At 44.5% G+C, this 18,358-nt stretch overlaps 1 protein-coding gene across 3 annotated transcripts in view; it reads right to left on the bottom strand.

Moving 5' to 3' along the window:
* DDX31 (DEAD-box helicase 31) overlaps window positions 1–18,358 on the bottom strand; it is a 74,010-nt gene that overhangs the window by 50,449 nt on the left and 5,203 nt on the right. For all 3 annotated transcript variants that reach the window (XR_013829204.1, XM_079927725.1, XM_079927726.1), the window contains exons 2-13: window positions 17,828–18,084; window positions 17,645–17,720; window positions 16,591–16,634; window positions 15,216–15,286; window positions 14,233–14,297; window positions 8,398–8,442; window positions 7,020–7,061; window positions 6,155–6,219; window positions 4,482–4,601; window positions 4,259–4,365; window positions 2,526–2,758; window positions 1,608–1,784 (exon numbers count right to left, since the gene is read on the bottom strand). Coding sequence is in view for 2 of the 3 variants with exons in the window: in XM_079927725.1 (XP_079783851.1) it covers window positions 1,608–1,784; window positions 2,526–2,758; window positions 4,259–4,365; window positions 4,482–4,601; window positions 6,155–6,219; window positions 7,020–7,061; window positions 8,398–8,442; window positions 14,233–14,297; window positions 15,216–15,286; window positions 16,591–16,634; window positions 17,645–17,720; window positions 17,828–18,084 (1,302 nt within the window). In the remaining variant the exon portion in view is untranslated. The remainder of the gene's footprint in view (window positions 1–1,607; window positions 1,785–2,525; window positions 2,759–4,258; window positions 4,366–4,481; window positions 4,602–6,154; window positions 6,220–7,019; window positions 7,062–8,397; window positions 8,443–14,232; window positions 14,298–15,215; window positions 15,287–16,590; window positions 16,635–17,644; window positions 17,721–17,827; window positions 18,085–18,358) is intronic.

Here is an 18,358-nt window from a genome sequence, read left to right on the forward strand (position 1 = left end):
GAGCACACGGCTGTAGACACCCTACCCAGACACCACCCTGTTACAATGAGAGACGCACGGTCTGAAATAACCTAACTGCAGAATCTTCTGTTGACACATTCAAACCCCTAGATCCTTCTGAGTCCACATCCAGTTCCTTCATCATCCTCACACCCACCCCACATGATGGCTCTGCAGAAAACAGACCTAGAATATTGATAAAATCAGTTAAAAAAAAAAAAACCAACCCATAAATGGCATTACATTATGAAATCAACAAACTTGATTGAATTGGGGATCCTGAAGGTAAAACTTAAGAGTTTACAGAACTAAAGCTGGAATATTCAGGAAATTCTGTATAGTCTTGTGTTAAATAAGAAGCTGTGGGCTTCCCTGGTGGCGCAGTGGTTAAAAATCCACCTCCCAATGCAGGGCACACAGGTTCAAGACCTGGTCCGGGAAGATCCCACATGCTGCAGAGCAACTAAGCCCATGCACCACAACTACTGAGCCTGCGCTCTAGAGCCCGCGAGCCACAACTACTGAAGCCCGCACGCCTTAGAGCCCATGCTCCGCAACGAGAGATGCCACCGCAATGAGAAGCCCGCGCACCGCAAGGAAGAGTAGCCCCCGCTCGCTGCAACTAGAGAAAGCCCGCGCACAGCAACGAAGACCCAACACAGCCAAAAATAAATAAATAAAATAAACTTATATTAAAAAAAAGAAGCTGTGTCCTTGAGTAACCTTGAGCAACTTCACTTTTCTAAACCTCCATTTCCTTAATTATTAAAACAAAAAAAAGCAAAAATGAAAAGAGGGGCTGGACTTGATGACCTTTAATGTCTCCTTTAGCTCTAAAAATGTCCTGATTTTTAAAAGGTGGTTCTAGTCAAACCTTATTCCAATTTCTGGCTTTCTTTCAAGCTTTCTAATTTTCTAAGCTGCCTGGTAACCTCTGCTCTAGGACAAGATGCCTCCCGTTTCCAAGCCCTGCTTGTCCTTCCTGCCACAATTCCAGAGAGCTCATCTCATTCTACACCCCGCTCGACTCCCTCCATGGATGGCCTGCCTACCAGTAGCGGAATGAGAGTGAACGTAGCTAAGTACCTAAGATGAGGAAAGTGTTCCACTCTTCTTCCTGATCAAAAATATTCGCCAGCGCTGAGCCCCTGCAGCCCCTCTGGAAGCCAGCGCCTCTCCCAACCCAAGCGTTCCGAGTGAAAGCGCTGCATCTTGTTGACAATGACAGCAGTCACGCTCAGCAGTACCATATGGGAGCCACAATTTAGCTCCATTAATGCTCTTAATTTGAAGACATCAAGCCCTAATTACACACTGGGTACTAAAAAGGCAAAAGCCTTCCCTCGTGCCAGCTACTTAGTGGTACTCTGTTGCCTTAACAGCTGGTTGGGGTACAGTCAGGCCAAGTTGGGCCCGCGAGCTCTCTCGGGTGGAAGAGACCAGCTCCCGGAGCAAAGCAAACGGGAACAATAGGCTCCCCCTCGCCCCAGCGACACAGCTGCGTCACCCGCTTTGGCCTCTGGCGGGTCGCCCACTTTAGCCACGTTTTTCCCTGGCCCAGCGGGGTCCCTAGGGAAGCCAGGGCCAACCCGGGAGGACAGGCTCACCTCCTGCTCCAGGTCGCCGTGCAGCCGCAGGAATTTTAACCGCGTGGAGGCACATGGCAACGCACCTGGGGCCAGGGCCCCTGAGCCGCTCAGCAGGGTCTGGAGGAAGAGGTTGTAGTGGAAGTCCACCAGCTCGCAACTCGAGAAAAAGATGATCAACTTCTGGTCTCTCTCAAACTACATCGATACAAAGGGGGAAAAACCACCACGTGTTTTTAAGATCAGGTGACACTTGAAATGAATCTCTTTCTAAAACACACGGGCAGGCTAGCCCCGATCTGGAAACAGAGGCGACAGATGGCTTTGAATTATTTTTAAAAATCACACAGATCCTCCACACTACAAAGAATGTAGGACAGGAAAATGACATAGCTGCAACCTCGAACAGGCCTCTTGCATCTGAGAAAAACAATTACGCTTCAGAGCGAAGCTGCCCTTAGCTGTGTCCCTCTCCCTCACTCGGTCCCGCCATGTACGGCACTCCCGGGCGGGGACTCTGCACACACAGTCTGGAAGCTGCACCCTCAAGCCCTTCCACCTACTACCTCCCCACATACCAGAGAAAGTTATCACGTGAATCTAGTAAATATACAAACACGATGATTCTTTCAAAATCACGAGCACAGGCTACCGTACTGCCTCACACCCATCGTGTGCCACCTGCGACACTGCCGGTATCAGTCCCAGGAAAGGTATCTGAGGCAGATCGTAAGTTGAACATAATGGCCATCAGTGACCTCGGACTCTTCACCGCAATCCTAGAACCACTGACTGAGAAGGTCTCTGCTAAGGTCTGCGCTTGCGCCACAGCTCAGTTTGGAAACTTGTGTGTGTGTCTCAGCTCACTGCCTCAATGCCCGACATGAACAAAACTGTGGTCTTTCCCCGGATCAGGCTGGACCCAGTCCCCAGACCTACCTTGCATTTCTGCAGGATGAAGCCCGCTAGGGAGACAAGCCTCAGTTTGCTGGGAACCACTGTCACGTACTGCTCGAGACTCGCTGGTACGGCAAAGCTGTCCAGCTCATCGCTAGCTTGTGGAGAAGCTTCAGGAATGGCTTTGCTCTTTGGGTTCGACTGGTCATGGCTTTCATCCAGGACAGAAATACTGACTGGGTCATGTAAACTGATATCAGCTAGCCACGTTACACCTTGGAGAAAACGTGAAAAGGACAAAACAACTGACAGGCACACGCTGTAGAACTGGTCATACCCGCACAGCCCCCACACCACACATCCAGGCCTATTGAGAAGCTCCTGATGGGTGTGTCCCCAAATGCCAGCACTGATTGGCCCTGCTGTCAGTCCAGCGGGGACCCACCTATTTCTTCCCAGGGCCCAAAAACCCATCCACACCACCGGAGTTTCTAAACTCTGACCCGTGGAAGACCACTGAAACAGATGTCTGCCCACCACCCCCCAGAAAGGGTTCTGTGGTCAAGTAAGTCATGAAAACCCTGATAAAAAGCTTTCCCGGGATTCTTTCCCAGGGTTTCCCAGGTTTACAGGCCTTCTCAGGACCTTTATTGTATAAATGTGCACATGAATCTCCAAGAGGGGGAGGAAACGAGTGGCATTTCCCCAACTTTTTGAGCGCAGAATCCCCTTTCCATGGATTATCTCTTTCTTTTTTTAATATTTATTTACTTTATTTTTGGCCGCGTCGGGTCTTAGCTGCAGCACACGGGCTCTCTAGTTGTGGCGCGCAGGCTCCGTAGCTGTGGCGCTTGGGCTCCAGAGCATGTGGGCTCTGTAGTTTGCGGGCACGCAGAGGCTCTCTAGTTGAGGCACCTGGGCTCAGTAGTTGAGGCATGCGGGCTTAGCTTCCCCGCAGCATGTGGGATCTTGGTTCCCCGACCAGGGATCAAACCCGCGTCCCGTGCATTGCAAGGAGGATTCCTAACCACTGGACCACCAGGGAAGTCCCATGGGTTCTCTCTTAAAGTCACTGTTAGTTAGGATACTCTCTGAGAACCGCTGGTGAGTCACATGGATGGCACCTGGTACGTGTGCACCAGAGCAGCTAGTAAACCGAGTCAAGTGAGAGCTGAATTGTCGCTCAGGCAGGGATTCACGTGCAGGGGGTCCTGGTGGAGAGTGATACAACTTTTCCAAGCCTAGGTGTTCCCATCAACAAAAGAGAGCTAAGAAATTCCATCTTAACGATGATGGAAAGACAGAAATGAGCTTACAGAATATATTTTTAGGATAGATTTCTCTTTAGGAGAAAGGCAGGGTGATCATACCAAAAAATGAGCTGGGATAGGTTACCACCTTCAGGACAACAGCCCTGCTCTCAGCGGGTAGCAATCGCGATCACCACCTCACGAGACCACCAGGTGGGTGGCAGGCAGCGTCCTCCCCTCCCTCCACACCCTGATGGGAGCACAGCAGCCTCCCCTTCCTGTGAGGGCTCTGGGCCTGGGACCTGCCCCTTCTCCCTTTCCCCACGTGCTGGGGACCAGGGAGTCAGGATGATGGGAGAGGGAGGCCGGGAGCACAGGACACATGGTTTGAAGAGCAGTCCTCTCGGACACCTTCCTCCTCGCCCGCTCCCCACCGAGGCTAAGAATCACTTCTGGGAAACAACACAGCTCGCATCTAGGCCCTTCCTCTCCATTGAGAAGAAACAGCACTTCTTCTCAACTCACCTTCCGTGAGTGTTGCCGACAGCAAGACGTTCTGTCGTTCCTGGCACTCGGCATTTAAAGCGTTGAGTATCACTGTGATGTCCTTTTCAAAACCCAAATCCAGGATTCTGTGGTTTCAAGGGAGGAGTTTTAATCTACGTGAATAAAGGGAACACTAAGGGGCTCCAGAAGTTTCGGCAAAGACCACGGAAACAGCCCTTTCCTGCTTCCTGGAAGGGCTCACCTGTCTGCTTCATCCAAAATCAGCCACTGGATCTGACGGAAGTGAATGTTCTTGGTGGATTTAATATGATCCACGAGGCGCCCGGGAGTTGCGATGAGGATATTTATTCCTTTCCGGAGTCTGTTTATAAAAGACATAAAAGAAAGTCAGTCAGATGGAGCCACAGCAACAGAAAACCCAGGGGAAAGGCTGCGGAGGAGACGGACTCACGGGCAGCGCCAACACGCCACAGCCTGAAATTATGACAAACGTAACGGCAAGTGGATACAAAGATGTATTTAAGTTCTAATTTTTCTCTGAAGTTTCTCTGTCTTACAAAACGTAACTGTTAAGATCTGAAATCCTATTAAAATTGTCTCAGAGGAATCTTTACTATATAACCCAATGCCCTTTATCTGATCCATAGATGCTTCCTAGAATATTCCAGATAGATGGTCACCTAATCTGTTCTTGAAGGCATCTGTGCCGGGGAACCTCCCAACTGAATGCATTATCCCATGCCAACGTGCTTTAATGGTTAGAATGCTTTTTTCTTATATTGGATCCTTGTTGTAACTTCCATGCGATAGGCCCAGCCTTGCCCCATGGACCAGGTGGAATAAATCTAACTTCTTACTCCACAACCATCCTTCATCCCATTAGTCCATAGTAATAAAAGCCTACAACTTTTACCTGAGTACATTTTCCAGCTGCCCTTGTAATTAAGTGGGCACGTGCCTATGTTACCGCAATAAGATAAATGGATAAAGGGAGCATGCAAATCCCACCAGTACCTTTAAAAAGAGGAGGTGTGATTATCTTTGTTCCTACTGGCAGGAAATCAGATATAATGGCTGGAGCTCCACCCACTATCTAACACTATGAGGAAAGCCTGAAAATGGAAGCTTCACTTAGTGGCACAAAAACCCAGAATGAGCCGGGGTCCCCACGCTGGCGCATGCACCATGCCAGCCCCGACGGCTACCGTCACGCTTCTTGAATGTGAAAGAAAAAGAAAAAACTTCCATATTGTTTGCGCCACTGCTGTTGTTAGTTACAGCGGAATCTTACCCTAACCCATACCCGAAGGTTTCAAGTCGAATATTTGCTCCTCAGTTACAGACTACACACATAGTTGAGCATAACTACTAAGCGTTAAGCTATAATCAAATAAAAACGTTTTTAAAAGAATGCACAAAATTTGGAATTTACTTCTTGCAACAATTTTCTACTGACACCCATTACCAATTCTAACACAGAATTAGGAATCAATGCATTTGGGTGTAGGAAGCAAGATGCAAAGCATTATGTAGGTTTATAACCTTGTTTCTGTAAAATCAAACAACAAAAATCCCAAACTCCCAATATCCACAAAAGGGAGTCAAGGGGGATGTATCCTTAACAAGGGGGGACCGTGGGTCTCGGGGGCCGGGGCGGGGTTGAGATTTGGGAAGGTAACGAGCTGTTACTGACCACATCAAAAGGGAGTCCCTGGTAGTTTCACCAAATATTTTTACAAATAGCACCGTTTAGAGGGACCGCTCCCTGGGGACTCAATCTGTCCCCACACACTGGGACTAGGAACCCTCATCCGAGACAGGGCTCTCCCCAGGCTGAGAAGGGCCAGAGTCTTACTGAAGAGGAAGACAGAATAGACTTTAACAGGAATTAACAATAAACAAACCTCGTCCTACCTGGCTTTTTCTGATTTTCTCTTCTCTCCTCCCATTAACACTCCGGGCACAATCCAGGTAAATGGCTACAGAAAGACATCAGACCAAAATCAATGCAAAGCCCCATTTACTGCAGAGGCTGATTCCAAATTCCCTTTCCTGAAGGAAGTCGTGAGGGAGGACTCGGCTTTTCATTGCAGGAGGTATTCCTGTGCAGACGCAATTCCTAGGCCTTGCCAGGCCCATGGATATTAGCGGTAACTTAAATCATACCTATGCGACTAGCTTCCGACACTGTGAGAGAGAAATGTGGGCTTTTAAGTGATTCAAGTAGCCTCTCTGCCTTTCCCTGTACAGCCCGAATTGAAAACACAATTCAGTAAGTCTATTGCCTTTTTTTTTTCCTTTTTGGTTAAGATCAAACCCAAGTACAACGCTTCCTTACTCCCACTCGTGATAAAAGAAAGGAGAGATCAATTCTCAATCTAATTCGGTGGGCTGGCAGCCTTTGGCTTGGAAGCTTTCTCTCTCTTCTTTCTTAAACAAACCCTACTTGCAGCTTGTTAAGTTGCTTGCACTGGATCACCTTAAGGTTGTACCTGTGAGTCTCTGTAGGTGGCTTGCTAGTGACTATGATGAACAGATTACAGGACCCGAAGTACCAGTGAACACTAATAATCTCACTAAGCTAGAAACTGGTGATTCGTAAGGTTCAGATCAATAAAAACCTACAAACTGTATCTGGGGTGAGCAGAGACATCCAGGGAATACAAGGAAAACTGCAGTAATTCCTAGCTCTTTGAAAATAAAGAAAAGACCGTTATCCTTCTCTTTCCTCAAAAAGTCAGGAAAAAAAAGGCAAAACTGAACGCATGGCTTGCCTTACCTTAAGCAGTTTCTGGACGGTATCAAAGCTTTGTAGGGCCAGCTGTAAATGTTAAAAAGTTAGAGTTAATGAGTGAGGTCCCTTCTTACCTTTTTACTTATTTTTAAAAACTTAGTGTAAAGTGATAAGGATCCAACCCTGGACCTCAAGTTAGGATTTAAAAAAAAAAAGCCCTATACACAGAATCTACTTGGGAAATACACCTTGTTCTTAGACTGATTCTGAAAACTGTCAGTCTGGAGAACGTGGCTAGAGACATCACATCTATTTCTTGGACATACACAAACATAGTGTTCTGTGCTCCCTCTGCTGGCTCAAATTCCCAGAGTACCACACAGAAAAGCACAGTCTATGGTACACAAAGATGGAAGAAAATGAAACAGAGTCAACCTGTTTGGAAAGAGAGAGAATGTAGTATGTGTGAAGGGGTAAACCATACAGTGACGCGACAGGCTAGCCTTGGGAACGTTACTTTACAGGTGACGTGACTATATCCTAAGGCTGTGCTGGGGCAGAGCAGTAGCTAAAGACAGAGATGGTCATTTCTCAAGTTTATTAAAGGGGGAAAAAAAGAAAAAAACCAACAAGCCCAGTGGAAACCAGAGAAAGAGAAAATTAATGTACTGAATAGTTTATAACCATTAACAACCATCAACAGCGCCTCGACATAATCCCATTATCCAAGGGTATATATATACAGTTTCCACACGTTTTGTATTCAGGAAGCATCCCAGAGAAGGAGCGAGTTTGCTGCTGTAAAAATTTAAATAGCTCTGTGCCTGCTCCTTCAATGGATGGAGCTGAGACAGGATGCTGCAGGCTGTACAGAAACCTGCATTGTCATGATCGATTCTCTGCAAGGAAGTGATTAGCATCTGATATAGGAAACAGATACCCTAATCTGAAATTGCCTCTGAAGGCAAATAAAATAAATCGGATAGAAGAGATTTCCACCAAGAAAGAAGAAAAACATCAAGAAGCTTAACTTTCAGAAACAGGTAAAATTTTTGGTACCGTAGCTTCTTAAAAAACTAAAAGTTCATTTGTAGGGTCAACTGCTTTTATTTTTTAATTAAGTTGTAAAAGAAAAAATCAACATACCAAAATGTGATTATTTTAATTCCTTTTATAAGGACAGAAATTTATAGTGTCATTAGTTTTTAGATAACAGAGAAACACTTTTCCAAAACCAAAAAAACTTCCGGTTTTCAAAGAGTACTTGAATTTTTCTTCTTGTCAGGAACCAGAAGGATGGTTCCTGGGCAAAGGAAAGGGTGCCGTGATTTATGCAGCAGGGAGAAAAATGGTAAAACCACTTTTAAATTCAACGATATCACTGAAAGTACTTGCTTAGCACTCCGAAAGTGGGACTGCTTACCTCTCTTGTTGGCACTAGTATCAGAGCATAGGGGCCGTCACCACGCTGTTGACACAGAAGGAAAGAAATGCCATTAGTTGAATGAATGCAGGTCACAGAGGTCCAGAAGGGGAGATTAAGAGTGGCCACTTGTAAACATCAGGAGCAGTTCATTAAAGAGATAAGCCTGCCCACTACCCTCATGATTACACGACATTAATCTATAAGTTCTGGCCCACGCAATCAGAAAAGACAAAGAAATATACATGAATCTGGAAAGTAGGAAGTAAAGTTACCATTATTAGCAGATGATATTTTATCCTAAAAAAAAAAAACAAAGAAAACAAAAACAACTTAAGAAATTGGGACTTGAGGACTTCCCTGGTGGTGCGGTGGTTAAGAATCCGCCTGCCAATGCAGGGGACACGGGTTTGATCCCTGGTCCAGGAAGATCCCCCATGCCGCGGAACAACTAAGCCCATGTGCCACAACTACTGAGCCTGCGCTCTAGAGCCCGTGAGCGACAACTACTGAGCCCGCGTGCCTAGAGCCCGTGCTCCACAACAAGAGAAGCCACCACAGTGAGAAGCCCGCGCACCGCGACTAAGAGTAGCCCCCACTCGCCACAACTAGAGAAAGTCTGCGCGTAGCAACAAAGACCCAACGCAAACAAAAATAAATTAATTAAATAAATTAAAAAAAAAAGAAATCACTTGAAAATCTACTACAAAAAAGACAAGTCAACTAGCTGAATACAAAATTAATACAGAAAAATCAACAGCCTTCCAACACAGAAAGTTAGATGGAATCACACTTAGAATAGCAAAAATACAAAAAAGGTTAAAAAAAATAAGCTTCACAAAAAATGTACAAAATCTATACAATAAAAAATTTTAATTACCTCTAAGGCACATAAAATAAAATTTGAATAAATGGAACAATGTATCCTATTCCTGGATAAGAAGACTTAATATTATAAATAAGCTAATTACCCCTAAATCAATCCATAAATGTTATGTAATTCTAATAAAAATGCCATGAACATGCATATTTATGCATATATAAAGTATCTAAAACATGCCACAAGTATACATACGTATGCATATAAAAAATAATATATATAACCAGACAAGCTGATTTCAAAGTTCATATGGAAAAACAAATGTGCAAGAATAATCAAGATATTTCTGAACAACATCAGATGATAAGACAATTTAAATCTACAGTAGTTTTAAAAAATTGATGCTAGCACATAGAGATTACAATAACAAATACAGCCTAGAATAGAATCAAACACATATAGAAAGTCAGGAAATATGATGAGGCAATTTATATCAGCAGTGAAAAGATGGGTAATTCAAATGTCCTTTTAGAAAAAAAATTAAGTTAGAAAAATAAAGTTGGCATTAAGTTGGCCTTTTTACAGATTACATAAAACTCAGAAACTATAAAATGACAACGTGGGGAAAAAAATATGCCACACATAAGAGAAAGGGCCAATTTCTTAGTTTATAAAGAAAGTTTGTAATTCAATTAAAAATAAAAATAAAGAAGACCAACAACTCAAATAGAAAAATGGAGAGGGATATAACAGCTAATTTATGGAAATAAGAATTCAAAATATGGCTTTTAAATGTACGAAAAGATGTTCAACTTTACTCCTAAGAGAAATTCAAATCAAAACTATGATACAATATTTTTCCCCTGTCAAATGAGCAAAAATAAACAGCCGACAGGGTTGATAGAGGCACACAGGAACTCTTATACACTGTCGGTGGGAATCCAAATTGGTGTAATTCCTTTAAAGATCAATTTTGGTATTATCTACCAAATAAAAATGCAAATTCCACCTATAGGAATTTCTCAAAAAGAGAGACTCACACGTGTGTATAAAGAAGTTGTTTAATTGCTTTGTTTGTAGCAAAATGTTGAACACAATGTGAATTCCACCAACGAGGGAATGACAATAATTTATGGAACATACTTACAGTGGAAGACTACGCAGCCATTAAAAAAACAAGGCGGGTCAACACGGTATTGATAAGAAACCATCCCCAAAACATACTAAGTGAACAAAAGCAAGGCACAGACAATCATGCACAGCAAGCAACCATTTGTATCAAACAAACAAAAACTTCAACGAAAGGGGGAGGGGAACTATGTATAGTCAGATCTGCTTTATATGCACAGAATATCCTTGGAAGGATTAAACAAGAGACTGGTGATAAGGACCATCCCATCCTGAGAGAAGAACTGTGCCACTCAGGGCAAGGGGCAGTAGAACGACTTACTTGTCACTGTATATTTTTTGGTGCTCTTCAAATTTTTTTAACATGTACATTATACCTACAAGTAACAGTAACAATAATAAAAGAAAACAAAGTAATCTGACAAGGGCCAGGAAGTCAGCGGTGCCTTGCATCTCCCAAGTGCTCACAGACACTTAGGGAATGAATCGAATACGTTAGTGTAAAAGCTAAGCACAGATTTAGCAGCAAACTAAATTACAAGTATGGTTTTCATATTTTGCATAGGAAGCGTTTACCTACAAGGAGAAAAGGATTTGGAATTCCAACTACAGCCGTCTGTACTCAACATCGACTTTGCGAGACTGCGCTGAAGCCGGGCGAGGAACAGTAAACATGTTAGTACAACGGTATCAACACAGCAGCGTTAGAGATTCTGACATTTCAAAAGGTGTTACTACACAGAGAAGAAAGACCGATCAATTCCTCGCAGGGCAGAAGTGAGTGAGGAAGGATGGATGGGATGTTAAAAAAAATCAGAGCCCAAAGAGCTGAAAGTGTGAAAACACAGAAAAGCAGTCCATTTTCATTCCGTCATCTGAAGTAACTGAAGACTCCGCTGGTGCCTTGAATTTGCTGCTCCCTCCAGATAGGTTTTTTTTACAGGTCAAATCTGTTTACAATGAACTCCAAGGGCCTGTACTGAGCATCACTTGAAATAAGTGAATTAAATTTGGGCTTGTTAAATCGTCTCTACAGAATATTCCAATCTTTAATAGAACAAGCTGTTATTGATATTAAAAAATACTTGAGTAAATAAGAACAACGACATGGTTGGTTAATGCTCTGAATCTAAGCAATTCAGGACACTGCCCTTCAAACCAGCCACACGTCCCTGTTGCTGACAATGACGGTGGAGACTTAGGGAGCAGGTATTATCACCACCAGGCGCTTGGAAGCAGGTCTCAACTCTCCCCGTGCGCTGACTCCCTGAATCCTCCTGGCAACCCCAGGACACAGGCACCGCCGTGATCCCCCACGAGGCACACTAGGATGAGGTGATGTGCTAACGTCACACTCAGACCCAGGATCTGAGCAGAGCCCCCGCCATGCTGTCCACCTGAGGAATGTAATCGCGTGTCTCCTGTCCTCCGTTCACGGATCCAGCAAAGGAGACAGCTGGGCCAGAACTGTAGGACCCACGCCAGATCAAATACACGCCCAAACTCTGCAACTTTCCAGGAAGAAAAGACCCTCTACTAGAAGGTCTCCTGGAGTCTCTAAACGGAAGAGACCTTACCACACTGGTCTAATGATTCACATTTCTTCTCTAACCTACACCGGGTACGATGCTGAGGCCCTTGTAGGAACCACCGCACTGCCAAGTGCCCAATGGAAGAAAACATCAGTCACCTGCAGGAAACAGAATTCCCACTCCCCTGTCTCAGAGAAAACCGGCATTCGTGTGAAAAGTATCTTTCTCATCTCTGTGTGTGTACACATGTATATGTGTACATGTATGTAGAATTATTAGTTATGAAATTGCACTCATATCACACATACTGTTTTATAGCGGGCCTTTTTAACATGGCAAGAATGCCTGTCAAGCTCACAAACAGAAACTGAAGGAAACAGCACTTTGAATAACTATATAAGGTTCTACCACTTGGGTGACTGTGGAGGATTTATTGATTTAAAAATCATTTAAATAAAGTTTAAATAACATTTAAACGTATTCATTCTGAAATAATTTCGGGCTTACAAAAAATTGCACAAATAGTTCAAAGAACTCCCTTACAGCCTTCTCCCAGCTTCCTTATACGATACTGATTCTCAAAAGCACAGGACAATGATCAAACAGGAAAGTAACATTGATTCACCACTATCAGTTAATTTATAGCCTTATTCAAAGTTCATTAACTGACCTATCACCGTGCTTTTTCCAGACTAAGACCCGATTCAGGACCACGCAGCATTTAGCTGGCATGACTCCTTCGTCTCTCTTACTCTGGGGTAGCTCTCCAGTATTTCTTTGTCTTTTGTGACCTTAGTACTGTTGAAGAGCACTGGCCAGTCACTCTGTAGGATGTCCTTTGACTTGGCCTTGTCTGATGTTTATGATTAAATTAGAGTTGTGCATTTCTGGCAAGAAAACCAGAGAAATACTGTTTCATCCTTCACGCACCTATCAGGAGACACATTAGGCCAACACATCCCGGCACTGGTGAGGCCCCGTCCAACCACCTGGTTAAGGTGGCACCAGCCAGGCTTCCCCACTGTAAAGTTACCATTTTTTTCCTGTATCTTCTGGATGCATACTTTGCGACTGTGTAAATACCCCATTTTCATCACACTTTAATGCACTCATTTTAGCATCTCTGATGATTCCTGTGTCATTTGCCAAATGATGATGTCCTACAAGGACTCACTGGAATTCTAGCATAAGGAAGGGCTTTCCCTCGTCCCACCTATTTATTCAATAATTCATTTATATCAGCTTGGACTCAATAGGTATTTGTTTTAGACTGTGGGCTGTAATCCAACACCATCATTATTTATTTTGTCATTCAAATAACAGGCAGGCTCAACATACATCTAATTCTGCATGTCGCAACTGAGGAAAAAGTAACCAACTCGCTCATCATGTTTGTGAACCCATCTCTCTTCCTATTTCTGATCTCACTGTTTCCTCTCAACTGAGAATAACCAGGGTGTATTTGTGAGATGCTGGGCTGGGTTTGGAGATGACAACTATGCCTACGGAACATGGCAGTCACACGGCCTCCTAGGGGACCATTCCAAGGAACCCAGTTCTGGCCCCTCTGGCCCAGGCGCTAAGTGTGTTTCGCAACTAAAGACAGGTCCTAGGAAATAGTAAATACAAGGCGGCCCAATCGTCACACCCGCTAATTGGGTACTTATTTTCACTTCTACTATTCATGACAAACCACTGTTTTCAATACAATGTTCACCTTTCTCAGTCAGAAGAGCTTGGCCTCTGGAGCCAAAGAGAATGGAGGTGGAAACCCGGCTCCACAATCACTCCCCGCACAGCCTTAGGAAGTTATTTAACTTCCTCAAGCCTCCTTTTTTTTTTCTTTTTTTTTTAAATCGAGGTAATAATAGTAGTACCTTCCAACTCAGTGGGACTGGGGTAGTTAGAGAGTCAAGAAGACAACACAAGCAAAGCATTCGGCACGATGTCTGACACAGGGGGAGCATCTTACAAACATTCCCTGTTAGAACTACTAGGATGATTGTTACATTTGTTTATATTTATTGTATTCCACTCTGAGCACGGTCTTCAGATGCAACATGCTTATGTAATAAATGAACTAAAAAGAGGCAGGAAACCAAAGCTAAGTGAAAAGGTTCTTTTGGTCCCAATATTACTGCTTTGGTTCAGTTTGATGGCTTCTTATGCACTGTGAACAAGAACAGGAAAACATACTTTCTTTTCTATTTTTTTCTTTTTTTCGGCCACAGCACGTGGCTTGCAGGATCTTAGTTCCCCGACCGGGGATTGAACCCAGGCCCTCGGCAGTGAAAGCGCCAAGTCCTAACCACTGGACTGCCAGGGAACTCCCAGAAAAACACACTTTCTACTCACCTGTATTTTGGATTTCATTGCTTGAAGAGACTGGACCACAGGGATGCAATAGGCAAGAGTTTTACCTTTTAAAAAAGAACAAGAGCAATCAATCAAAATCACAGAGCCTATAGATGCCAGAGACGGTAAACGAACCGGCTCCGCTACCTTTGGGCCGTCCTGAAGTCTGGGGACAGGAAAAGTGCACTCACATCCGGGTGGAAACGGAAGTCACCTGTCTGTCACAACTCCTAGCTCTGCTTTGTAAATTCAGTACTTCTAACAAACCTGCACCTTCAGCCCCTTTAATGTCTAACAAGGGAGACAATGAGACATTTCCGAGGTCACACAGAAGCTCAACTCAATGACTGTCCCTAGAAACTAGAAAACTCCCTCTCTGGGGTCACCTCAACCTCTCAAAGAGGCGTCCGTGCTGCTTTCGTGGTGAGAAGCCAGCCAGTCTGAAACCCCAGAGCCGGCCTCTAAACATCAAGGAGAAACCAAGGACGGCAAAAACCTTGGGCTTCCACCACCCGAAACGCGGCTGAGCTGGGGGAGCAGAGAACAGCTGACCCGCCACTAAGAGCACAGGAGGGTCAGAAGAGCAAGTCCAGACTGTTCTGGAAGGCGCCAGAACGATGTTCCGTGTTCTAGCAAAACAACTGGCATCCGATCAGCATGTGCTCACAGCAAGGCTGCTTTAATACCAGAAGGAAATAGTCATCACCCACTGGAGTGAAGACAGGCAGCTCTGGCCATAGATGGTGGGACCAGGCAGAGCCCTGAGGTGGGCTCTGAGAAATGATAGCAGACTTGACTCCTTCCTGATCCTTCCTGATCATGGGCCCCACTGATCATCCCCTTCCTTTCAGGGCTCTAATCAGAAGCAAGCGTGGCCGCCCCTCCCCCAAACCACACAAAGCAGCCGCCACCCCGACAGACACCTCACTACACAACCCACCACACGACCGTGGAGGAAGGGCAGAAATCAAATGACAACTGACCTGAGCCAGTCTGGGATCTCACGAGAGCATCTCTGCCTTCCAGCAACACAGGGATACTTTGCTTCTGAACGCTTGGGCCGCCCAAAAGAAAGAGCACATGATTATCTATAAAGTACCACCTGCGCATGTTTACACGCAGAGATGCACAAAATGTGATGACCCCAGGCTCTATCACCTGCCGCCTCAGAGGTTACCTACACAGTCATGGGAAGGGCTGAGAAACCTCTGATGGTTAGAAGAATAAAACCTCAGTTAGATTTTTGGAACTTTTGGGGCTGCAAATGGTGAGGCAAGCCGGAGACTGGCCGTTCTATTAGACTACTTAAAAAGAAAGATGGGACAGGCGTGATGGCAAGCTGGAGCTACCACAAAAGCACACCACACACTCCCCTGCCTTCTGAACCACGGAATATGAAACAATAAAACACTATGGAAAGATTCCCGGGCAGAAGAGTGCAAGGAAGCTTGTGAGCCACACAGACAGCCAGGAACTGCCATCTGTTCTCTAGAAAACCAAATATGACTGCTACGGACACGGTAAGATGTGTGTCCACGTGTGTACTCAAAAACAAACAACTAAAACAGCAAAGTCCTACTGTACAGCACAGGGAACTATATTCGATATCCCATGATAAACCACAATGGAAAAGAGTATGAAAAAGAATATATATGTGTAACTGAATCACTTTGCTGTGCAGTAGAAATGAACACAACATGGTAAATCAACTATACTTCAATAAAATAAAATAAAAAATCCAAAAGGGTATGGAAATCACTTACATTTGGTTGCTAAGACTGAACAAAAAAATAATAAAGGGGGTCCTTATTTTATTCTTTGATACTCTTATTAATGTTTACTTCTAAGTGAAAGGTGACTTATTGGAATGTGCAGAAGCACACACACTCAGAGAGAGGGGTCATCTCTGCCCCCACCTGTCACCCCTCCACCTCTGTTTTCCAGGAGTTGTCACTAACATTTAAAAACTTTTTTCAGCATCCCATTATATCCAGCTAAGTATTTACTCCTATCTTGTAGCTGACTCTAATTCTTACTACTAAGAAATGACAAGATAAATTCTGTATTCTAGACAAGTTATTTTCAGGAAGCACAGACAACAGTGGGATCTTATGCAGACCATCTTCTGGACCAGAGATCTCTTACAGTTTAGAGCTGAGGGCAGAAGGGGACGGAGACCCAGTCTCTCCATCTCCCAGGTGGGGAAGCTGAACGGCTACCCAGCCCTCGAGGGTCAATAACCTGGCCTGTTCTCTAATGCCAAGACACGAGTTTGCTGTCCTTCACAGACAATTCAGATTTCATCTGTTTATACCCACTTAAACCCTGAGAAAATCAAGACTGACCCAGAGCTCTTACCTGGTCATACTAGACATTTTTAAGACCGTGTTTATTGTGGAAATCTAAGAGAAAAGACAAAAAACAAAACAAAACTTTTCTTTAACAAATTTTTTGGTACAAATATATTTAATGCAAATAAGGATGCAAAAAAGGGGAAAACACTGGGGTAAAAATGGATGACCACGATCAAATCAAGTTCCTCTAAGCCAGTGGTTCTCAACTGGGGGTGGTTTTGAGCACTGCCTCCCCCGGACCTCCCAATGTCTGAAGAAATCGTTGGTTGTTACAGCTGCAGGTGGGGATGCTACTGGCATTAAGTGAGTAGAGGCACAGGATGCTGCCATACGTCCTGCAACGCACGGGGCAGCCCCCGCGACAGAGTCCCCATCCCCAGACGTGCACGGCACCAAGGCTGGGAAACGCCACTCCAACCTGTAGGTGAGAAAGCAAGTATAGGTAATCCACCCGAAAGAAGGAGTAGGTAAGCCGTGACCATATGAGCTAAGGAAATCCAGACTCCCTAAAAGTGAATGTATGTTTCTCACCTTACTCATAAATAAGGCTGGAACACTCATTCATGGTTTTTTTGTTGGTTTTTTTTTTTTTTTTGAGTGTCCATTCGTTTGTAGCAAATGCATGTTTAAAGAGCCCCTTCTTCCTTCAATTATTTATAACGCCCTTAACAGCAAGATGCCGGTTCAGTTCCCTCTCCTAGGGTCCCTGTGACATCAGCCACCCAGAATAGCCCTGATGTCGTTATCTATCCAGTAATTATGAGGTGGATTTCAAGTTCGATGTGTAGAGTCTCAGTCCTAAAGTGAATGAGGTGAGGAAAGTCTTTAGAGTTCTTTAAAAAAAGAGGGCGAGTGGGGTGCGGACAGTGAACAGACTCCTAAGTTCGTGTGAATGGTCCTAGAAGAGCATCTTAGCAATCTGAGTCCATCCAGGTAACTTGACACAAAAATAACCATTCTTTGATTTTTTTTCTTCCTAGAACTGTCATTTCACAGACATTCTGAATGAACAGACCGAAAAAAATCGACACACCAATAAAACATGGAGGGATACTTACTAGATGTGGGTGGAGGTCCAGGGCTTGAAAAGCATCTGAAGTGAACACTTTTTCTTGCACCTGCTTTACTACAGGTCTGCAAATGACGAACAAGACGCGGGCGTCAGTTCCAAGAAACAAAGAAGAAGGGCAGAAGACACTTAATTCCTTTTATTCTCGAAGGGTGTCTACACGTGGACATACCTGTGGAGTTCTGGAATCTCAGGGTTGTTTTTAAACAGGGATGAAGTCTTAATGCCCGGTTTCCATTCCGGGTTTCCATCCCTCGCACCAGCTGAAGACCTCTTGGGAGAAAACGGTTTCTGTGCCGTCCCCTTAAAAGTCCTTGGAGTTTCTTTAGCGGCAGTTTTCTTGGCCGGGGGAAATGAAGCTTCACTCCTCCGTTTCGCTGGGGGAGTCTCACTGGACGCTTGGTATTTTCTTTTGGTGGCTGCCGCTTGCTATATCGTTCCCCAAAGGAAAGAGCGACAAGAGATGCGTTAGTCCATGAAAACAGACCTCAGAGTGAAGCCTGACTGCCCACAGAATTGCATCTCTCCCTGCAGAGATCATTACGCCCCATATGTCAAGCAACAGTTCAGGGTCTGCAATCAGATTCTTTGACTCAACCCTTTTTTTTCCCCCAAAAAGGGAAAAAAAAAAAAACCCAGAAACCTCAGCTGATCCATCTACTAGACCTCACCAATCATCTTAACCTTCAACTCCACCAAGATA

This window comes from Stenella coeruleoalba (assembly GCF_951394435.1).
Source record: "Stenella coeruleoalba genome assembly, chromosome: 7".
NCBI lineage: Eukaryota > Metazoa > Chordata > Mammalia > Artiodactyla > Delphinidae > Stenella > Stenella coeruleoalba.